Raw genomic sequence first — 22,851 nt, 5'->3', positions numbered from 1 at the left:
AACCCTTGTTCACATCTTGGTAATCGATGAAGTAGGACCACCTATGTAACCATCATGGCCCAGGAAAATGGACTGCCCGAGTGTCCTGAAAAGCGTTTGTTGGGACACTCAACTTAACCCCCTGGACTCAACTCACCCCTCTGACCCGCTGCTCCTGGGATTTTTCACAATGTCTGGGAAAGGTGAACAAATAAGTCGCACCTTTTTTTTTTCCCTGCTTTCTCAAGGAACCCGCGATGGTCTATGGACTAGTAGACCTTTGTGGGATGGGTATCAATCCAATTCAATCAACAGGCGAGTCGAATTATATCGAGTTGACGACGTCCAGTGTTTAATACTGCGTCGACAACAGGGAGACCGGAATGCATTGTGAATTGAATTGGATTGGAAAATATTGACCGGTATTTGGACCAAATATACACCATCACACTTTACCACTTTTTCCCCCTGGCCAAAAATCACCTTTAAAAAAAATCGCCCACTACGAAGAGGGACTTGTGAGATGGTTAGATAGCCATTCAAAAACGTCTCTGTAGAGAGCTTTGCGAACGCCTGTCCCCAACTCTCTCGCACGCAATAGTCACTGTCTGGGATGCCATGAGCCGCTACCAAACGAAAGTTCTACGAGCCGGTTGGCTTTCCCACAAGTTCGCAAGCCGTTCTCGAGATTTTCGGGCCCATCGACCCCTGACTTTGAAGCGCCGTCTTGAAACTCAACCAGGACACTCCTCTCACAAACATATCCTGTAGACGCAGCAGCCGCATCAGAAAAAATCGATACAAAACCAAAACCTTTCATTTCATTTCTCGAGCTGGAACCCGACCAATGATGTTATCGGGCCCGACCAATTGCACTCCGCTGGTATACGGGAGCAGGGGTGAGTTTCCGGAGAGCTCCACCCCCCCCTTTTTTTTTTTGTCTGTCCGCTTTCCTGTCGCGGGAAATTTTCGAGTGCGCGGTCGAATCGTATCGCGAGCAATATGCAATTTGAAGAAAAGAATCACTTGGCTCGGTAAATGGTCTCATGCTGTACAAATAATATCCCAATGCGCCAGCTCTCACAGGTTAGTCCCGCCACCAAAAACCGAAGTCTGAACTTCACGTCAATGTTTTGTCGATTGATTCAATCAGTCAGAGCACCATATTGTGTGCCATTGACAAATCACAGATGCCTGTTGAAATGAATTGAGTTGACGTTGACTAGCGACGTTGTCAATGATTGGCGTATTTTGAATTGGTGCCCACTTTGAACCCTTTTCGCAACGGAGTAGGAAGGATGCCTCAGCCTCTAGACCCAGCGCTTTTGGTCCACTCCAGGTCGTCGGTGTGTGTACATCATACAAAAGATTAGAAACATCAAATTTTGGAAGACTTGTGCATGTTGTGCACAAACACAATGTCTGTGGGGCAAGAAGGGAGTGGGTGACAATTCTTTCTTGGGGCAGAAATAGCCCAGTTTTCATTCAAGTAAAGGAGACCACATCTATGCGCTTGTTGAATTTTCTTCTCCTGGCTTCGCAGCCAATGTACCCACGACCTCTCTTCACACCAATATCTCCTACAAGTACCCCAATCCGCGGCCACCGACAAATTCCAAGTCGCTGCGCACCACCCATTCCTCAACACCGACCTTGGCGCAACCCTCGGCGCGACGCCCACTAGGCAGCTCCGCCCAGCGGCCCAGCAAACCCAAGCCGGCGTCGACGATGCCGCGCGAGCCAAAGCCCTCGCTCTCGACAGCACGGTACGCGCGCGGGTTGAGGCCGCAGTGGTGATCGAGCGAGGCGGTGAGGAAGGTCTGCAGGGCCGTGAGGCGGCGGTACATTTGCTCGTCGACGGCCGTGACGAGTGACAGGGCACCCGTCTGCGTCGTCATGAGGATTTGGTGCGTGACCGCGGCGCCCGGCTTCGACTCATTGCCGTCGTCGAGATCCATGGGATCGTCGTTCGGCGCGCCGCTGCCGTCGGCTTGGGTGGGCGTTGGCGAAAGCGTCGAGGGGAGCAGTGTCATGGTTGTGATGGAGTGGCCGGTTTGGAAGGTGGATTTGTGTAGCAGGCGCGCGCCGCTCACGGACTTTGGATCTGGATTGAGTAGGTCAGCATTTTGTTGTTTTGATCATGGGCTTGGTTTGACAAACGGTCTGGATCGTATTGCAGTACGTGGAGGTCTCCATCGGCGTCGGCTACGATCATGAACAACTCTTTCCCATGCGGAAGGAAGTCGGCTGTCATGACTTCCATGTGGGTGCGTGACTTTCCGAAAAGAATCATCTTGTAGGGATCCTCCTGTGAGATGATTAGCAAGCTGATATCTGCTAACACAGAGTGCACTTGCGTACCGTGTACCCCGAAAACCACAAGCCCTTGGCTACATCGCCAAATATGAGCATGCCAGTTCCCGCAAGCTCTTTGGCGACAGTCACGTAGCACTGCATGTCCATGAAGGCGACGGGAAGCAGTGTGCCGTCTTCCTTGAGACCTCTGACCATGCACTTTTGGCCTTGGGTCATGAGAAGGAAACCTTGGCTGCCGACTTGCGTGATTGCCGTGACTGGACCGCGAACCTCCTCTTTAGAAACGAGTTTGAGTTTGCGATTGGTTTCGGGGCGGCCGGGCTCAGGCACGACGTTAATGACTTCGAAGACGTAGACACACCCGCGACTGGGCAAGTCTTCACCGCGTATAAAGCCAGTGCCAATGCAGATCAGAGGCTTGCGTTCATGTGTTATCTCGTTGACCTCCAGGTTCAGGATTTTGATGGTGAGGACGGCCTCGGTCGACTCGAGGTCGAATCTGAGATTACTATCAGCACTGTGGTCCTTCTTTGAGGTCCAATGTCTGTACCTGTCTATTTCCGTGTAATTGTCGGTCTCGAAAACTTTGACAGTGCCATGTTCGACCTGAGGCTTGAAAGAAATGTCTGGCAATTGCATGAGTAGCTGTGCTTGTTGCGACGAAATCTCAACCTTACCTTCATCTCGCCACTCTGGATGGTGCTCGTCTTCGGGCAGGGAGAAATCCTCCTTCTCCGCCAATCCCACGGCAAGTACGTCTTTTCCTGTGTGGTAGCATAGACTCTGGACATCGCGTCCCATGGGAATCTTCTGAACCACCCAGCCAACATCACCATATCGGCAGCCCTTGGGCAACTGGCAAACTTGCATATAACCATCTTGGTCTACCATTGCGAAGCCTCTCTCGATATCCGCGGTGTGAAATCCGCCGACACATTTTACAGCTTTGGCCTCGAGCTTGATCACTCGAGGCAGACTTGACGCTTCTTTTAGGATGAAACTAGGCGAGGTTCCTGTCATGAAGGCTGCGCTGTAGCCTCCGATGTTAGGCAGAGCGGTCAAGATTGACTCTCGACCGAGTGCCATGTCCTCGGCTTCAAGAGCGGGTTCTTCAGAGAATTCGGGCAATTTCGGTTGCGGGACCTTGAGCCATCGAAGGTTATTGGCGAAGGACTGCCTGGATTCTTGAAAGGGATAGTGGAAAGGTTTATAGAGAGCAATATCGTTGGATGATGTCCGCACCTAGTCTTGTGAGCATGTCATTCTTTTCTGCAAAGCGAAGGACTTACTATGAGATATGAAGACTTGGAGACATTGTCTCCCAGCTCGGCCATGAGGATTTCGGTAAGAGTGGCTTTTGCAGATGAACGTCGCGGAGTGTAATCCGCAGTCAGGTAGGCTGGCAGGAAACTTAGGCTGTTAACGACGTGAACGGGCTCTGAGAAGTTTGACGGATCAAAGACCTAGTTTTCGATCAGCACCTACTCAAAGACGAAATCATCAGTGGTACCGTACATGCAAACCTCCCTCAGCACCGAGGAGGTAGACCAGAGGTTTATCGCCAGTGGACACTGATCTGTGGATGCATCCAGAGAGCCACTTTGTAGACAAGACAGCGTCGCCGCGGTCGATTTCCTCCATCTCGCCATTTGAGTCTGCCTGAAGGATAATGACGCTGGAATCCTCGCGATGGACCAAGATGTACGGGTCGCAGAAACTAGTGCTAATGATTCGTAATTCTTGGTCATTCTCGTCTTCCATGGCCAACATCTGTTCGAGGCCGAGCTCTGATGGGAAGTAAAGTTAGCCACATGCTTACAAGAGATCGATTCAGACACGAGGAGCACAAGTGGCGAGGGGAAGCGATAGTATTGATTAATCAGCAAATGATCTGGTATGTTTTTTGTCCGACTCCTCAGTCTCCGCTGATGTTGCAAGGCTGGTGGTTCCCAAGGGAGCACAGCTTTGGACGAAGGAGGCAAGATGACAATGAGACGCCATTTTGAAGGACCGTAATGCATATATCCGCTGCATCGCAAGCCGTCTTTGTGCCGCACACTTGCCCAAGCTTGATTCGTTCCACTTCGAATGCATTCGCAGACGAGGCAAAACTTACGAGAATGATTTGTGCAAAAGAGATCGGACTTACCAGAATTATAACTTCGAATTTCTCCTTTGAGAACCTGGACGATGCGCGTACCTGCCGCGATGGTCCCGACATCAATCGTTGCGGCATCTTCCCTTTCGAATTCTCCCTTGTCATTCTCTTCCAACCCCGCTGCGGTGATGTTGAAGATTGCAGTCTCTTCACTACCTGCGCTGTTCGATCTGGAAACAATTAGGAGCTGGTCATAGTCCACGTCTGCAGAGAGCTTGGCCTCGGCGTCATCCTTGCCGGCGAACTCGATCCCTTCCGGAGCTGGTTTCTTGGCATGGACAGACCACACTGCCCTGGCATTCGAGAGTTGCCCTTTGCGAAGCACAACGGGATCGATTTCTCGCCGCACGACAGCGATGGCACCGGCCTTGCCTTTGCCTGTGGCCATGACAAGATCAACGTGATCTTCCGACTTGGTAAAGGTGCTTCTTGACAGGTCCCGAGTTTTGTGGCTGGCGTGTGCGACGTCTTTTATCGGGGCCAGACTGGGCAGGAAGTCGTGGATTCTAAAAGTGTAATTTCCAGGGTCGTTCAGCTCTGCGGAGTTGCTCGCAGCTTTGGTAGTTGTCGCCCCGTCCCCGTACAAATCGTCGTCATCCTCAAGGTCCTCTTCATCAAAGGAAAGCTCGGCGTCATCGGCCAACATTTCTGCATGGGAGCGCTTGCGGGATAATTGCGCAGTCTTGCGCGTCCAGCCCAAAACTACGGAGTCGCCCTCTTCGCTGCCAACGAACATTCTGTTGCGACCAAGACTGGCGGTGCAAGAAGCCGCTGTCGCCAGAACTAGCCCTCCTTTGTCTTGGCCTACACGCTGCAGCGAAAGCCCAGAGACTGATCTGCCGTCGAGCTTGAAGCTGGCTATGGCCAAAATTCCGTCCCTGAGCACAACAAGCAAGTCACCAGTTTCAGATGACAGTTGCTCGATGCGGCACCCTTCTAATCGCATGCCCAAATCCGATTGGTCTGCCATGGGAAAAGAAGAACATTGCTTCGCAAAATCATTGACTGCGACTGCATTGGTCTTTCCCGCTTGGTCGACATGAATTAGCTGGTTGGCACCAACGAGGAGGGCGCCGCCGACAGGGAGCGGCAGAGGGACGACTTGATGAGTGTCATAAGGCAGGCCCGGGACAGAGAGCAAGGCCGTAGAGGCCTTTTCTTCCAAGTCTAGAGTAAACACCGTATATGTTAGGGCGTCCTTTCTTTCATAAAGCAACGATGCAGCCATTGCCTTGGGTGCAGAGATGATGCCAAATGTGGGCTCTCGATATTCATGCAGAAAATCGAGATGCACAGGATGAGTGAGAGATGGGTCTATTTGCGGGAGCGACAAGGTAAAGGACGATCTGTAAGGCGTCTGAGTCGCTCCATCTTCGTTTGTGGCCTGACCCTGTGGTGCCGACGCCTCCCCCATGGGCTCGTCAAAATCGGGGTCGTAGTCGCCCTCGACCAGATCGTCACCCAATTGGCGAAAGGGCAATATGGCCAAATGAAGGGCCCCAAACTTGAGCGCCGCGCATCGACTGTTCGGGTCTGCCGCCAGAAAGTTGTGATATTGGCTTGGGTCCGCATCCCATGGAGCACCCTGCAGTTCCTCCCCTTCATAATAGTGTATCGAGACTGTAGAGATGCAGTGGTTCTGCGGGTCCCATTCGATCAGACTCATCTTGGCATTTCGAAAAGCTACCAAGAGCGCATCTCCGCCAGACTTGGTTTCGAGGGCCTTGATTCGAGCCATTGATATGACGGTGCCGGCGAGAGGGTATTCGGCGACGAGCACAAGCTTGGTAGTGTGTTCTGTGCGCTGCACAAACATGTCGGCAGGCTCGCCGGCCTCGGCGGCAGATGAGGATTGGAACTGGGCATCCTTGTTTGCCTCGGTGACGACAGACTTGAGCTCAAAGACCTGCAGCAGAGATGTCTTTGCGACGACGAGGTTGTGCGATTTGGGACCGAGAAAGTCGAGGTTCACGGCCTGGGAGACAGCGGTCGGCGGGGTGAGCTCGGTGTAGACCTGCATAATGAATGGGATGGTCAATCATAGAGGACGGGAGCATCCTGCTGTGGTGGTGGTGGTTTGGGAGACGAATTGTTGTCGCGTCTGGGAGAGACGCGGACCCATCTTCCCCGGCGCCGATCAGCTCGCGCGCAGGCCCCACCAAATGGCCCGAGCTCCAGCTCCCGGGCCGTCCTCACTGCATCCCCTCTGGCGTCATCGCCGCCGTCAACTGAACGTCCAGCCGGGTCAGGTCAGCTCCCCAAAGCAGGCTTCGACCTACCTATCCACCCTCCTTTGCTTCCATTCTCGCTCACGCATGTCGCCCTTTCATCCTCATCCTGCCCCGGCGACTCAATCACCACTCTCGACCTCCGCTCCATCCTCGCCATGGCCCTCATTCAGACCAGCTTGATCTGGGTGGCCTACGCCGTCGCCATCGTCATCCTGCTGGCAATCGCCTCCATCTTTGTCTACCTCTACCAGACTCCGCGAGATCGCGCCGCCTCGGTTACGACAATCTGCATCTTCACCACAAGCGCCCTACTTGCCACTGTCCTGCTCATGCCTGTTGATGTTGCCCTCGTCTCATCAACCAACATCTCCAAACAAGGTCGCAGAAAGGATTGGGCCACGCCCGACAAGGTCGATGACATCGTCTTCACCCTCAAGGTCGTCTACTACACGCTGTACTCTTTGGACGCAGTCCTCTGTCTCTTGGTCGTCCCTTTCACGTACTTTTTCTATGAGGAATATGACGAGGGAGCAGAGGCCGAGGGAACCCAGAATGTCGGAGGCCGAATCTGGGGCGCCCTCAAGTACACCATTGCCTTTGTAGCATTGGTAGTGATTCTGTTTCTCGTCGGCTTCTTCGTCCCGGCCGCGAGGAGCACCAAGCAAAAACATGTGGATCTCGACTATTTCAAAAACCTGCTGGCCGAGAATCGTATGTTTAATTGCCTCTCAAAACACAAAATTGCTGACCTTTACTAGACGGAGAGAGAGCCCTTACCTTTGCTCTCGGTCTACTAATCACCGTCGGAACGCTGGTATACACACTTTACACAGCAAGTGGTCTGGCTCTGCTGCCTGTCGCAATGATCAAATCCGCTCCCTCAGTCTCAGTGCCGACTCTTTTTGAAAGCTCAGCTGCTCAGCTTGAATCCAATCGCGAAAGACAGAGGCAACTCGAGCGCCGCAACGAAGGTCATCAAGATGGCCTGGATTCCCGTGACAGGCGGGAGCTCGAGGCTCTTTTGCGTGAAGAACGTACGCTTGTTCGACGGGAACGTCTCGCCGCGGAGTCTAGCGGCCAAGATCGCAGCTGGTTGGTCAAGACTTGGATCAAGATCGAAGCCGTCTTCAGACCCTTGAAGCTCCTCGGTGGGGTTCTGTTGGTGCTTCTCGCTCTTATCATCTTTGCATCTATGCTTATAACGGGCATCGACAAGGCCAAAAACTCCATATGCAAGGCCGGATGTGGATACGTTCTGGGTCACATCAACATTTTCCAGCCCATCAACTGGATCTTGGTCCAATCTGCTAAGGTCTTCCCCATTGATTACATAATTTTCTTCTTCCTCTTCCTGTTCTTATTCTGCTCCTCGGTTGTGGGCATCGCAACAGTTGGTATTCGATTTTTGTGGGTTACCATCTTCCGCATCCGCAAAGGCCACACTAGCCCGCAAGCGCTTTTGCTGTCAACAGTCCTCTTGACGTTGATCGTATTGGCCATCAACTACTCCGTTGCGATGATAATTGCTCCTCAATACTCGACATGGGGCCCACAGACATACTGCGACCGACCTGCACAGATTCCTGGTGGACAACCAGATTGCTCCAACAACAAAAGTGCGATCAAACAATGCACAGAGCTGGCGGAGAACCCAGTCGCAAAGGATGTCTGCACGCCAAGCGTGGTCAGCACTTTCATCAACCGGGTGACCGTTAATTTCCCCTTCTTTGGAGTGGTTGACTTTTGGGCTCAATTCGCGTTTCTCGGTAAGTTGAATGGTCACCATGCGAGATTGCGCATTCACGCTCACGCTTGACAGCAATTTACCTCATTTTCTTCGTCACCACCATATTCCGCACTCCAAAGCTTGACACCAACCAGCTCGATGCTGACCTCGAAGAAGAAGAAGAGGAAGGCCTGCTGGCTAGTACTGGCCGCCGCTTCAACGCTACCTGGCAAGACATTACTGGTCGTTCCAAAGCAAGGGCTGCGCGTTACGGTGCCACTGACGGTGATGGCACTAGCTCGCGAGACACGCAATGGTGATTATCCCTTCGCTTATGGTGTTTAAGCGCCTACGTATAAATCTCTATCTCTGACTCGTCGATACGGTCCCCTTCTTGGAGTTAGTCGCCATGGTCTTATTTCCTAGTTTAATATCCCAATCATGGATGGTTTCGCGCGGATGAGCAGCGAAATAGAAGAAAATGAATTCCCACCGAGTGGCGTGTGTTGCTAATCATGCTTTGGTTCCTGGGGCTTCTTGCTGGAAGCATCCGCACCTTGAGACTGTTCCAAAGCATAGCCATCGAGTGTACCTGCCAAGCTCAGTAAGTCTCCAATCAGAACAAGAGGGCCACCGTTTTCCGGCGGTCGATCAAGCCTTCTTTACCGACTGCTTCCCTGTTCCGAAACCAGTTGATGAGCGCAAAGCTGCAAATTCCCCTAGGTGGCTACCTGAGTTCTTGCCAATGGGACGACTCTAGCTTCATTTCACAGAGTTTCGGGCGCTCAGGAGGGCCGATCCACAAAGGCCACAGTCTGTAGCACAACAAAATAACGGATCTTGTGCTGCCGTGCGCAACTCTAAGGCGAAAGTCCGCTCAACTTGGTTGTTCGCAAAGGCCAGAATTGGACGTGCGCGAAGCACAGGTACCTGGCTCGCATTCTGCAACTCTCTGGCAGATAACAAAGTTTAAAGATCGAAGGCACGCTATGAACGCACATTTTCAGGCCAAAGTCCTCATTTGGTAAACACGATGGGGTTAAGCTCTTCAAATTTCGCCTTTTACCGCGACGTGGACAAGCAGACAAGTCTATCAACCAGGGGTAAACAAAGCTCGGAGACCCGAATTGTACTTCATGGCGCAACTTGTGGGATCACATCATTCGTCACACCTGCCATGCTGCGGCGACCACGAGATCAAGGCCACTTCAACGGTCTTCCCGCAAAATTGTCTTGGTGTTGGCAGCGTTCCCATGCTGTGCGACCTTGCCTGTTCTGGTAGTGGCAACGAGCTTTCTGTTTCCCGTGGCCAACAATTCTGACGTGCACCTTTTCTTGCCTTTTTAGCCGCCTGCCTGTCCAACAAATGCGGCCCACGGTGCTGGTTTTGCAAATGACCGACGTGGTGCCTTGAGGCTCTGAATGTGGTGGCCAATTGTGATGGGAAAGATCGCTGATAGAACAAAAATAGTTAGTCAGGGTTTTAAGGCTACTAATGCGAGCCTGCAAGGCTGCGACGGGAATCTTGGGTCTGTGATTTCTTGTCGCAACAGGGGTAAATCCAACGTCCCCGGGCAACCAAGCTAACGGAAACAGGTCAAGAGCTCCACCCGCACTACGCAGCGCACACGTTTTTGCCAGAGTGTGGAGAGCGACACGAAGCGTCATTTCCATGCAAAAGTCTTTCATGCATGCGGCCAAATTCACCGCGTTCTCCTGTTGATGTGCTTACGGCTCCAGAACCTTGCGAGTAATAACCATGATGGAATAGGCTCTTGCGGAACGTCTAACATGGCACTCCTCCTCCCCTACCTCTTGGACTGACTAATCGGCTACGGACGGAACGGCCCTCGCGCACCTCAGGCATCGATCCTCTAGCATACATTGCTGTGGATGCTCTTGGCTGGCCCCTCGGCAGCAGCGTGTCATTCCAAAGCGGGAATACGCGTACTCCTCCCGGAGCGAAGCTACGAAACTGAGGAAGTTGTCATGTCATTCCCACTCACTCGAGTATACCGCAAATGCGAGCTCTAGCATGGTTGCATAGCAAAGTTTGGACTGTCGATGCCGCATTGTTTCTTAGATCCAGGAACGGGTCGTGAGGCCTGCAAGAGGCCAAGCGTATCAACAAGAGCTAGGAACGGTTGACAAACTATCAGATGAGCCAAACATGCCATGGCAGCTGTACCTAGGCCCCAAGACCTCGTCGTATGCAGGAACGCAGAGCCAAAAATCTTGTCGACGCCAAAGGCGCCAGTGGTGGCCATGCAGCATGACCGAGTGGATGTCCCCGCCGCCACTGCGAGACCCTGGTTTCCAGAACAACCTTGGCCTCGGTCTGCCCGTTGACTACAGCATGCATTTTCATGGGTTTTCGCAAATCACAATTCAACGCTGTTACCACAAGGCAGCGAGCTCCCTGGCCTACAGGGAAACTCAAGAAATCGGTACTTTCGGAAGCCGGGTAAACAGCTGTGGGTGGAGAAGGGCAATGACCAATACCTGATGCTCGTCCATGCACGGTCTCAACCACAGCCTTGTCACGCTGCAAGTCTACCTTCCCAAGCGCGCTCCTAAGCATTGGCCGCAGGCGGCTTTTGAGCGGAGGCAATGAGTTTGCTCCACCAGGCCAATTATCCATTACCCCAGACCCTGTCGCTCCTTGTCTCCGCGGCCAAGCTACATGGGGCATCTGCACCTCGCTGTCGCTGTAGAAATGATTCCCGAAGCCGGTAAGATTGCCTAGTGCAAATCCTGCAATCTATTTGTTCTAAGAATACGGGACCTCTGGTGAGGCTTTCCAGCCGTGTACACTATATATACAAAGAGTTGCTTTACCTGTTAACGTTGACCTATACCATCGCTCTTTCAATACTCAATCGTTTTTCCTCTCTTCACGCCAAGGGTAGTATTTACGATGCAGTACGGGTTCGGCAAAGCGTTTCTCGTCTCAATCTTCGCAGGTGGCGCCCTCGCCTTGCCTTGGGCCCAGACACCTGCTGGCACGGACGCCAACGTTGGTCAGCAAACACAGAGCACTGCGCCGACCACCGAACAATCCGGATTGAGCACAGTTGGAGGTAAGGTCGGGGTGGGTGAGCCTCTTCCCCCTGTCTCTCCGGTTGGATCCGCTTACTCCCTCCTATTGGCGAAAGAGGTGTAAGTGATTATTTCCGCATACCGATTCGATATATTGACTGTCGCTTCAGTTCGCACACCGACCTTGATGGTGTCATTGTTGCCTGGGCGTACGGTCTCCCGTTCTGCACGCAACGACAGCTACTATCTGAGAGTATCGAGGAATTTTGCAATAAAAATCTCACCTTTTACCGTGTGCCGAAACTCGACGAGAATCTTCAAGCAACTGGTGATGTAACCCAGATTTCGGGCTACTTCGCAGGCTGCTCGCCCGACGTTTCGCTTGGACATACTTACGATGGCCTCTTCTGGGTGGAGACTATTGGCATGCACGACGGTATTGGTGATGAGCCAGCATCTCTAGCCGGAGCCGCGGGATCTCCATCCACGGCCCTGAAGACGAATACCAATAATCCCCCTCCTACAACTCCAAATCAGCAGAACCCTCCGATGTACAACCAGAAAACCACTCAGTCAAATCCCCAGCCAAACCCTCAGTCAAACCCTCAGCCAAACACTCAGCCAAACACTCAACTAAGTACGCAACAAACGGCGCCAAGTTCCAATCCCTCCGAATCTACCGGCGAGCAGTCGTCTACTGGGAGTGAGGGCAGGGCGTTCAGGTGCGGTAACGATCGGGAAGCCCATGCATGTCTCAAAGACGTCAAAACTTCTGTTGACATCGTGACCTTTGCCTCTGTAAGTTTTGGAGTCTTCACTGTTGCCAGAAGGGGATGTGTTTTAACAAAGTATAGTGCGGTCAATATGCCTACACTGATAAAAAGGGAGAGCCTGGTACTGGCGGCCCTGAAACTACTTCTCTTGCGTCCAACCCTCAGTCAGGTTCCCCTCCGCAAAGTCCTCCGTCAACCAATGAGTTAGAAACGACGCAGAAAAACACCCAGCAGAACGCCCCGCCGAACACCCAGCAGAACACCCAGCAGAACACCCAGCAGAACACCCAGCAAAACACCCAGAAAAACACCCAGCAGCAACAACCTCCGAAAAATGGTGAATCCGGTTCTGGTACCGGTGGTGGCTATAAACACAGGATGTTTCGCGCTCTTAAGGCCTGAGTGTGTACTACAGGATCTAGTGGATTTGTTTCAAGGTGACACGTTGGGGGTGATGATGTTGATGCTCATCATAACGGACAATTGGTTTGGAATTGTGTAATCTGGTTCGTTTGCTGTAGTTTATCCGCGCTCGGTGCGGTAACAGATTGTGTCTGCTTATTTTTCGCTTTCTACGTGTTCTTCATTGTGGATCGAGACGTATAAACTCGTTGTTTCAGCTATCAGGTTCATCGTCGTGAGTGCACCTACTAATCATGACGAGAAGGTTCACAATGACTTGACGTGTATTTGCTACATGACCTTCGCTGGCTAGCAAATACTGAGGACAAGGAATTAACAAGCCTTACCCGGCCATTCCCGACCTATGGCACCCATCCACACACTCTCTCCTATCCCTGACGGTGTTCCTTACTCCGCATCTCTTAACTCCCCAATACGGCATTTGCACCAGGGGCGGGGTCAATTCCCAGCGAGCGTAAAAGCATGTGTTGACGCGGCGCTGCTGCCCAGCTGACTCCCGTATATCGCTGCAGGAAGGAAGGGTTGACAGGCTGGCTGGCTAGCTGGGCAACATGCATATTCATGACGTGCACGAGCTGCTCTCCGGGTGGTGCAGCGCAGCGCAGGCTGCCAGCCAGCCGGGGGAATCAGAACTGACTGGGTTATGATCAGTCGAGTTTTCTTTGTGCTCGATGAACACGATGATGGAGGCGGACGGATGTCAAAAGGGGGGAGGGCGGAGCAGTTGCTGCCGTAGTACGGGCAGTATACGTCAGCCCATGGACGGACAGCCAAGGAGGAGAAGAGAAGAAAAGGTTGTACGTTTGGAGCCTGATACTGAATACTGTGTTTCCAGCCTTGTTTGAGAGAGGTACCTTGTCACCTTCTGGTCCGAATTGAGTTGAACAGTCCGCGCGAGTGGAGCATCTATTTTCTACCAAAACGCCTGACACGGTGAAAGTTGGGACAAAATTTGATTGAGCGGCTCACTCGCTGCAGACAACACCGTGAATTGTTTTGGCGGTTAAATCGCACAATGATGGACTTTTGCAACCGCTCGCGCATACATGGCTACACAGAGGTGCAGCTACTGTACAGTATACCTACATGTCAAATCAAGAGCTGCTGCTTCGAAGGTGGCAAAGGCAACACGCAACAGCGTCCGGCAAAAGCCGGCTGGGCCCACCCAGCGAGGTGGAATGGCGATGATTAGGGTTGCGAGAGAAGACGAACAGGCGACGCTTTGGGCTTAGCGCCCTTTCCGCGCTGGGTCGGACGGCGCCCTGGCTTTGGGCATCATCGCCCGAGAGAGGCAAAACTAAGGGGCCATCTCATCCGGCAGGTGGTGAGCTGGTGAGTTTTGAGTGTGCTTACGTGCGGCACGGCCATGATCGTACGTCCGCCGCGGAGAGAGTTTTGCTGAGGTCGTCGCAGGCCGTGCTGCCGATGGTAGTCGATGATGTTGAGCTAGATGCAGCCAGCCCATTCGGCTTGGCCATCGGCTGGGCTTCAGAGTCTGTCTCTCGGACGCCGTGCCCTGCGTTAGTGCGCATGGAATCGACACAGACTGTTGTCTTCGAGAAGCCCGCTGCCGTCTATGCGCCGAGAAGTCACTCCCTCTCTGGCGGCATCCAAGAGTCCAATCGTGCGTCGTCCGATTTTCCTTCTGCTTGCGACCGTCCCGCGAGCAGAAACACAGTTGTGGTCACCAGGCCCGGCACGGAACTTGATCGAGGGATGTTGGTTTCGAGCCGTACCTGACCAACAGCTTGGACGGGTCGTGCGGATGCTGCGTTGGTCCGAGGAAAGCAAGCAGGGAGACAGGCATTGCATGCGGGTCGAAGGGATTAGTATTGGAACCTGCGAAAAAGCAAAAAGTTTGCTCATCCAAACCCCGTCGCTTTCGCATCGCTGATTCCTGGCAATCAACACCATTCTTCTTGAACCGACTTGGCTGATCGACACAAGTTCCCTCTGGCGCACTCCAAGATCACCAAGAGCTCAAGCAAAGTCTCCCAATGATGCGTGAGCTGAAACAAATTCGGCTTGCGCGTCCTGCTCGCCGGAACAGAGGGCTGTCAATATCTGCTGAACAAGCAAGTTTTGGATCCAAGGCTGGCTGCAGCTAAACTTTCCTCATCGGGTTAGCTCCTTTTCCGTCAGCTGTCCCTCAACAGTGCATCTCGGACCGAGGAGTTCGGCAAGGGTCCTCCCCTCTGCCTCAATAGGTCCCTGGCGGCCTGTCAACATGATGCGCCGGTAGGACTTCTCTGAGACTTTTGAAGACGCATAGCATGTTTGCTGTCCAACGGCTCGAAGCCAGCGTTGCACAGACGAGCTGTCATTGCGCAGGCAGCTCGCAAGTCGAGGGACGTCTATAAATTCGATAAGGCACATGGTATCCTAAACTTCTGAGATGCTTCATGTTCGGTTGCGGCAATAGAGGGCTCCAGCGACCACAAATACCGGCGCATCTAGTCGAAAACTCGTTAGCTTCTCCAACAGGTTATCGGAAAGCGCCATCTGCGGGAGAGACCAGAGAACCGCTCCCAGCTGCTCTGAGAGCCAATAGATCGTTCTAGAAGCTCTCGTGCTGGGCGACATGTTCACTTGTTATGGTGTGACGGGGCTTCAGAGTCGGCTTTGGACACGGCTTCGCTCTTGACTCGTTCACTGTCTACCCAATCGGCTGTACTCGTAGGGCTATCGCTATTCATTTGTCTGGCGCAATGCAGATGTCGGGACGGACCGCTGCTGCCCACACACTTGCAGGAGATTGACGCGACCCGAAGCGTAGTCAGCCAGCCCGGCTGGGGCTGGAATTCATCAGCCGTCTGTTTCGCCCAGATCACCTTCGCTGTTGTCAGAGCGTCGAACGTGCTGTCTGTTGAAGAGAGGGCGCGAAGACCTGCTAACCATTACATCGTATTCTTAATCCCGCCGCAATAGTCGCAGAACCTTGAATTGATCCGTAGCCCTTTCACGCGGCCAGCGCAAATCAATGAAGCTAACGTAAAAGGGAAGATGAGATTCCAGGTGGCTATCCTAGGTGCCGGGCGAATTCGTCCAATCGACAGGTGCAGCGAGGGAAGCAAGCTGGATGATTGGGTGGAGCAATATTCTGCCAACGTAAAGCACCCAGAGCCTTACTGGGACAGCTTTCATCCGTGGATGCAACGGGCATAGTTGGAGCGCCTCGTCGCAGGGCTCTGGGGGACAGGGCAGCGTGGCTCCAGCTCCAGCCTTCCTCCGAGGAGCCGTCTTCATCGACGGAGATCCTTCAAGATCGCCATTGGTCTTTTGGGAATCAGTGGTTGATGGCATACGTCTTTTTCGGTAAAGATCCCTTTACTTTGCGTTGCGCGTGTCTCATCCCCCTCCCCAATTGACCCCAAGCCCTTTCTTTCCTGCTCCCTCTCTCTCTCTCCCTCCAGTGTTCTCCAGCCAGCTCTCACATCTTTCTCTTTCTCTCCTTCATACACACGCTCCTCCACAGTCTCCACTCCTTGGACTCTAATCAGCGCGCTCCGTCTTCCCTCTGCCCGTCATGGCGAACAGAGGTGACAAGCTCATGGGAGCGGCATACTTCTTCCTGGTGCTTTGTACGATACTTGTGTGCCTGCGATCCTATACGCGGGCATTTGTAGTGCGAAACTTTGGCTGGGACGATGGGATAATGGTACTTGCCTTGGTCAGTCGTCCAGAAAAACAAGAAACGTTTTTCGAAATGGTGGCTGATGCTGCTCGCAGGTTGTATATTTCGTCTTTGTTGCCTTCCTGAAGATGGGGACGCATTATGGGATCGGAAAACACCTCCTCGATATCCAACCGCCAATCAATATCGTTCCGGCGATAAAGGTAGATGTGTTCTCCAAATTTGTCAAGCCTCCCCATCTAACACTGATTTCAGTATTTGAGCATGTTTGAAATGTCGTACATCTGGTTGAACGGTATCATCAAGCTATCCATCAGCTCGACGCTGCTGCGGCTGGTGGTGCAGCGCCGATACGTCTACTTTCTCTACTTCTCCATGATTGCCAACATCATCGTGACGATCACGAGCTTCTGCCTCTTTCTGCTGCATTGCCGGCCGGTCACGTATGCGTGGGAGCAGGTGTTGCCGCACAAGGAGGGCAAGTGCTTCAGTTGGACGGCGCTGGTGGTCATTGGGTACTCGGTGTGCTCGGCCACCATCATCCTCGACGTTGTGTATGCGACGCTGCCGTGGATCATGTTCTGGAACTTGAACATGCCGCGCAAGACCAAGGGCGCACTCATGTTCGTCCTAAGCCTCGGTGTAAGGTAAGTTGGGAAGAAGGCAAAGAGAGGTGGCGATCTTGCTGACGGGACGCAGTGCTGCCGTTGTCAATATTATCCGCATCAAATACGTCAAGACGCTTGGAGACAAACATGACCCGCTTTGTAAGACGACAAGCTTCTTTAATCGAACCCGGCAGGTACTGATGATTCTGCAGGGCTCATCGCGCCGGCCCTCTTCCTGACCGTAGTCGAAGTCGGCCTGGGCATGACGGCGTCCTGTCTAGCCTCGCTGCGGCCATTCCTGCGCAAGCTAAACTTCGTTGGCTTCGAGTCACAAAACGAAAGCAGCCGCGCCAACAACCAAAGGAAGACGCTGCAATCGAGGACGGGGGCCGGCAACACCATGAACCGCAATTCCGAAGTGTACCAGCTCGACGGCGGCTCGGCGTACGGCAAGAATCTGACCGTCACCGAGACGGTGCGCTCGCAGAGCGGCACCAGCGACGACGACGACGTGACGTTGGCCGGCGAGCAGGGCAACGCCAACGTCATCAAGGTCACAAAGGCCTTTTCGGTGCGTGAGCAGCACAGCCATGCGTCGTCGTCGTCTTCGGCCGCGTCGTCGCCGCATGGTTCGATATGATGAGAGGGGAGAGTGGAAGAGACGAAATTGACGACTTTTTCTGCGCTTCTGGCATAGTGAGGCGTTTGGTGTTGAGACGACGACATGGGACACGAATACTGAGACGACTTTGCCCGGTTCTCTTGGAGCTTGAGCGCTGTTTGACTTCGACCGCTGTGTGGCTTTTTCTGTGTGGCGCATGAACGTTAGAGACAACTCGGTATACCAGGCTCACGTCCATGATGTCGTAGTCATGGGCCAAGCCAGTGTTCGAAGAGTAATCCAAGATCCATTGCCGCCGTGACCACCTCAATGGTTGCGCCCACTTCCCAGCGCCTTCCCCAACGCCCCTCCAGGCGCACCCTCCTTCCCAATCCGGCATAGGGCAGGCGCAGCACAAGCGACGCCGCACGAGCCACCAGCAGCCATACCTGTAGCTATAAAAACGGCGTCGTCGCGCATCTAACGAACTCTTTTCCTCCTCTTCTTCTTCTTCTTTACACTTACCTTGCTGGGCTGGCCGCGCTCAAGCTGGCGGTTCCAGCTGCCAGGACGCCCTGCATTGCACATCGCGGCGGCTGCCTGGCATGAAGTTCCTTCGGGAGCTCCTCTGGCAGAATTTTTGTTGTTTTCCACGGGCACCTACCACTACTCGCTTTTTTCATTGGCGCTGCTCGCCTTGGGCGGGACGTTGGGGATGATTGCTGAGGTTCTTTCTTTGTTGTTGTTTGCTCTGTTGTTGTTGTTGTTGTTGTTGTCTTTCACCTCAGTCACTCTCACCTTTGCCCCGTTTGCTACCGTGTGTTTCCTGAAGATAATGCTCGAAACTATCAATGAGTGCCTCTCGCAAAAAACACGCTTGTCCAGCTCTCTTTCACCATGCCCGTACCCAGCACTCCCATGCAAGCTCTACTCTCTTCAGCCATCATCAAGACCAGACACTTCATCCAGACAGAGTGTCACGACATGGCAGACAGCATCCGCACCATCAACTGGCGCCAAGTGCCCCGCCACGCCTGGAACTGGACCAAAACGCACAAGTACGAGCTCGTCTTCTGGCTGCTATGCCCCAGGCCCATCTACTTCGCCGTCCGCCCGCTGCTCGTTCTGGCGGGCATCAACGCCGAGATGCTCTTCCACAACACCGAATTCTGGATCGAGGAGCATCCGGGGCAAGCAGCTCTTTTGTTCACTTGTATTGCTGCGCTTTGCGCCGTCGTCGTTGTGTATTCGCCCGGCGGCGTCGCGGCCGGCGTCGCTGCCAGTGCGGCTGCTGCTGGTAAGTGCTCAACTTGACTACCTACCTACCTACCACATTCGAGACGCGTCGAAGATTTGCTGACGCGTGGTTTCTACAGGAGGCTTGCTTGGAATGGCGCTCTACGTTCATCTGTCGTCTGCTGGTCAAAACGGCCAGCCCCGCTACCATGCTCTCTGAAAGCGGAAAGAGACCACAACACCCGCTGCTCTCATCCTCTACTTCGCCTCGAAACACCAGTCGCACTCGCAGCTTCTCACCAGTCACAACATGCCGTTCTTTCTCCTTGGTCCTCTGCTCGGTCTCGCTGGCTTCGGCCCTGGAGGCATCATAGCCGGTAAGCAGACCAATGCTTCCTGTGTCCATTCAACCTTGACTGACAAACGCATCGTTCAGGTTCGCTGGCTGCCGCCACGCTGTCTTTCTTCGGATGGGTTCCTGCCGGCGGCGTCCTTGCCGTTTTCCAGAGCGCGGCCATGGGCGGATACGGCGGCGCTGTGCTGGAGCGTGTTTTCGGCTTCCTTTGAGACAGTGTCTGGGCGCGTGGGAAACATCGAGGTGGATTTCGTCGGGGTATGACAATGATGTGAGGGGTTAGAACAACTATGGGTGGTAAAACGAGCCGGCACTTCTCGGTTCTCCCGTGGAGAAAAGCTGCCTCAAATCGGGTTGGAATTTCTCAATTACTGTACCAATTCTTCCGCATCTACGCAAATGAAGACTGTGCGCTGTAGAATACTGTCTTGCTCGGATTGCCTGAGGTACTCGTGTACGTTCCATATCGCCGGTTCTCTGCTCGCCTGCTAGTTGAGACATCAGAAGGGCAAAGATAGAAGGGAAGACCGATGAGGATCAAAGATCATGACTTGTGTCAAAGCGCACGAGCTGCCTCGCACCAAAAATACGTGCCGAACTCATCAGACGTTTTTCTTGCGAGCCAATGCCTCGTGTGCTTCTTCAGGGTAATCGTGAGGCTCGCCATGTCTCCCAGCATAAAGCTCGTTCGGTATGACCGTGTCGACAGGCCCAGACGAGAGCCCAGCATGCCGCCATGCGCCCTTAATCTCGTCCGGGGGCTTTCCTGTCACTGTGAAGGTTGTTCAAGTCAGCAGCCGAGGAGCATTCGACGCACAGCGCCAAGGGAGACAATCAAGGAAGAAGTGAGAATGGTCCAAGCTGGAAGAATGAAATGAAAGACTCACAGTCTCCCCACATTATCCCCTCTCTGGGAAAATCATTCAATTCGCTGGCGGCCGAGCAAACGGCACGCATGGAGCCAAACATTTGCGGAATGTATCCCTCACGGCTGTACGTAAAGGCCCACCCACAAGCGAACGTCATGACGAGCATGAGAGCAAAGGAGCCCCAAAGCGCCGACGGCACCGTGACGACCTGGCTTGAATGTCAAAACCAGAGAAATGCGTGGACGGGCCGAGACGTACCTTGTAAACCGAATCCTGACGGGAGTCGCTCGCCATGACCGTCTCGTCAGCGTAGATAGCCAAGCCAAGCAGCCAGTGCATGGTCGTACTGTAAGCGACGATAGGTAGCATGATCTTGGCTGGCATCTGGAGCAGATACGACTGCTCAAAGTTCTCGCTCTTGACAATTGTGCAGCGCAACCGCTTGCGCTTCTTCTCATAATTTCCCCACTCATACTCCATGCATATGAGCGAGATGTTGTACAAAAGCAGAAGGTACAGCATCGAATAGATGAGCTGCGCGCCGTTGGACACGGCAAAAGCCGACATCTCAGGGCCCAGCCCAGATTTAAAGCTGCCGCCAAAGCTAGTGATCAACATGGGCCGCGTCGATGCCTTGGTAAACGTGGTCCAGCCGGCACAAAAGGGCAGCCGGTAAGTTGATTGAAAGCCCAGTCCGACAAATATGGAGGCCACCAGCATGCCGGTCGAGGCGAAGGACAGGGTAAGCATCTGTGTGACAGCCGTCTGGCCAAAATTGGCGATCAGGCTCTTTTTGCTCTTGGTCGCCAGCGTTGGCCACGGAAGGTCTGGCATGTTGTTGATAATGTTGGACTTTTTGCATTTTTGGCAGTGGCCGATCTCGTCGCCCGTGGCTGAAGTTACGATGCCCTTTTCGCAGTGCTTGTGGCATGTGTGAGAGACTGTCCGCCGGTGGAAATCGCCGCCGTTGACGAGGCATTCGCTCGGGATCCGAATGTCCTCCAGAACAGCCGCAACTATGACGTCTCCAAACGTTAAGCAGTGCGACTTGACCTTGGATCGAGAACGCATGTTGCTGGCGACCATGTAGATGGCTTTTGCCGAGGTGCAAGCGGCAAGGATGAGAGCGGCGAGCAACCTGACGACCAACTTGTACGACTTGCAAGCTTCCTCCTCTGAGGCAACGTAGCCAATGTCGGACCCGGTACATTGATCTTTGATAGAAAGTCCAGGGCAAGTGCGATTCTCAAGAGCCATGGAAGCTGTGTACTGCCACTCCTTCAAGTATTTCCAACAAGCTGAATCAAGGTATTCCGACTCTGCCTCATCATAGTTTTTGAGCTTGCCAAACAATGCCCCACAGGCATCCTTGTCGTAGTATATGCGTCGAACCACGATTTTTCCGCATTTATTTGCAGATTCGTTAAAAGGATTGGGGGCGGTGTCCAACAGATCCTGTCGCAGGTTCCCGCAGCTGCCGACATAAGGCCAAGTATTGGTATCATCGGAGCTTACTGGTGGATTTCTAAGGTAAATATCACGATATTTTGCACCTATTCGGAAATCTACCCACGCATTGTCGTCGGGATTGAAAAGCATTCGGTTGTACGAATATTCGTCCGCAGTCATATTGTATTTGTCAGGGGTGGGTTTCGTTGGCTCAAAGACTGTGTTCTCCGGATAATAGGCAACTCCCACGACGGAGTTGGCGAGAAGATGGATTGGCTGTAGAAATGTTACATATAACCCACGTTCATTGTACATGGCGAACGAAAGGGGGCCTCCGAGGTGGTTCATTTCTTTCAACATCCACTACAAGGCAGTACGTACCATGGAAGTAGCCACCAGGAAGATCCAGCCACACCAGGCTTTTGCGTGACCAGACCTTTTATGTTTAATGGCAAACGGAGAATTGGTGCCGACGCGGGAATCCCCAAAATGTGTCAGGACAAATTTCAAATCTTTGATCGTCAGTGACGTCAACAACTGCTGGTAGGTGTTGGATGCGCTCAAGATGACGGTTGCAGCAATGTTGATGACGAATTTGATGCCCTATGTGCACTTAAGCCATGTTCGTGTATAAGATAGGGTATGTAGACCAGACGTACCTCGCTCAAGTTCTTTATCTGCGTCTCGCTGCCCGAAAAAATGGCAATAGACGTCGTCGAAGAAGACCACCCAACATGCTTGCGAAATTTCGGCGTCAATGCAAGGCATATGACAATCATGACGAGTGCCAAGGAGAGTATTGTATTCGCCATGATCATAAGAGACCTGTCAACGAGCATCTGCCCCTGCCACCATCCGCTCCCTGGACGAGTCGACTGGTGTGCATTTTCCAGTGTGCTATTGTTGAGGAGACCGTATGAGCTCGACTTTATGTGATCTTCTGCGGGTACCTCGACGGCGGTCTCCACGCTGGAATACTTTGCATTCGCCAGGGGATCAAGGCCCGGCCTTTCGCGGGAGCTTGGTTGCTCTTCAAGCTCTATCTCCTGGGGACGCCTCGAGCCTGAGCTGTTGGGCCCTGTTAGTTGCGGAAACAGAGGCAGGTGCCAATGACTTACTAGTTGGACGAAGCGCGCCAGTCTGAAGAGAGGTCCCTATCGGACATGGACTCCACACGAGTGTAAGTCCCCGACATGCGATGGAAACGATTGGTGCGATCCATGATGGCTTTCCAATTGCACGAATCCTGGATGAACGAGAAAACTCGATTGAATAGATCAGACGTAGGTAAGTCGAGTGTCTTCACACTGCGACAAGCTCCAATGCCCTCAATTTGTTGCGGCTCCCGAAAGCACGAATGCCGGGGGAAGCAAAAGGAATCAAACAGGGAACAAGAAAGGCCGAAAGAGCGACCAAGAGGATGACGGTAAAAAGGGACTCCGGCTTGTGAAGGC

The 22,851-nt window shown here is 53.2% G+C and overlaps 6 protein-coding genes across 6 annotated transcripts; 4 read left to right on the top strand and 2 right to left on the bottom strand.

Annotated features, from left to right (window-relative positions):
* Positions 1-1,171: 1,171 nt before the first annotated feature.
* IWZ02DRAFT_450997 (CPSF A subunit region-domain-containing protein) lies at positions 1,172-6,548 on the bottom strand. The gene is made up of 8 exons (XM_066767499.1): positions 4,445-6,548; positions 3,811-4,082; positions 3,585-3,758; positions 2,973-3,537; positions 2,846-2,921; positions 2,341-2,794; positions 2,140-2,287; positions 1,172-2,083 (listed from the first exon to the last, which is right to left on the bottom strand). Exons 1-8 carry the CDS (start codon positions 6,471-6,473, stop codon positions 1,560-1,562), a joined length of 4,242 nt encoding a protein of 1,413 aa, XP_066623170.1. The 5' UTR covers positions 6,474-6,548; the 3' UTR covers positions 1,172-1,559.
* Positions 6,549-6,635: 87 nt separating this feature from the next.
* IWZ02DRAFT_259253 (putative lysosomal cobalamin transporter) lies at positions 6,636-8,696 on the top strand. Its single transcript, XM_066763310.1, has 2 exons — positions 6,636-7,395; positions 7,443-8,696. Exons 1-2 carry the CDS (start codon positions 6,840-6,842, stop codon positions 8,498-8,500), a joined length of 1,614 nt encoding a protein of 537 aa, XP_066623169.1. The 5' UTR covers positions 6,636-6,839; the 3' UTR covers positions 8,501-8,696.
* A 2,523-nt stretch (positions 8,697-11,219) lies between these two features.
* Positions 11,220-12,833, top strand: IWZ02DRAFT_450992 (uncharacterized protein). The gene is made up of 3 exons (XM_066767498.1): positions 11,220-11,569; positions 11,620-12,247; positions 12,304-12,833. The coding sequence occupies exons 1-3, from the start codon at positions 11,328-11,330 to the stop codon at positions 12,622-12,624; spliced, it is 1,191 nt and encodes a 396-aa protein (XP_066623168.1). The 5' UTR covers positions 11,220-11,327; the 3' UTR covers positions 12,625-12,833.
* Positions 12,834-16,074: 3,241 nt separating this feature from the next.
* On the top strand, positions 16,075-17,782 carry IWZ02DRAFT_499183 (uncharacterized protein). The gene is made up of 5 exons (XM_066770228.1): positions 16,075-16,315; positions 16,375-16,482; positions 16,535-16,926; positions 16,979-17,046; positions 17,100-17,782. Exons 1-5 carry the CDS (start codon positions 16,172-16,174, stop codon positions 17,525-17,527), a joined length of 1,140 nt encoding a protein of 379 aa, XP_066623167.1. The 5' UTR covers positions 16,075-16,171; the 3' UTR covers positions 17,528-17,782.
* A 603-nt stretch (positions 17,783-18,385) lies between these two features.
* On the top strand, positions 18,386-19,291 carry IWZ02DRAFT_432936 (uncharacterized protein; the record flags this gene model as incomplete). The annotated part of the gene is made up of 3 exons (XM_066766250.1): positions 18,386-18,785; positions 18,955-19,101; positions 19,161-19,291. The coding sequence occupies 3 exons, from the start codon at positions 18,386-18,388 to the stop codon at positions 19,289-19,291; spliced, it is 678 nt and encodes a 225-aa protein (XP_066623166.1).
* Positions 19,292-19,681: 390 nt separating this feature from the next.
* IWZ02DRAFT_490369 (uncharacterized protein) lies at positions 19,682-22,619 on the bottom strand (the record flags this gene model as incomplete). The annotated part of the gene is made up of 6 exons (XM_066769658.1): positions 19,682-19,851; positions 19,967-20,156; positions 20,207-21,673; positions 21,779-22,000; positions 22,057-22,465; positions 22,516-22,619. 6 exons carry the CDS (start codon positions 22,617-22,619, stop codon positions 19,682-19,684), a joined length of 2,562 nt encoding a protein of 853 aa, XP_066623165.1.
* Between the last annotated feature and the right edge of the window lie 232 nt (positions 22,620-22,851).

The sequence above is a fragment of the Phyllosticta citriasiana genome (genome assembly GCF_038021145.1).
Source record: "Phyllosticta citriasiana strain CBS 120426 chromosome Unknown IWZ02scaffold_6, whole genome shotgun sequence".
Lineage (NCBI taxonomy): Eukaryota > Fungi > Ascomycota > Dothideomycetes > Botryosphaeriales > Phyllostictaceae > Phyllosticta > Phyllosticta citriasiana.
Note: the sequence above shows the minus strand (reverse complement) of the source record. Positions and strands in the feature narration are given on the sequence as shown.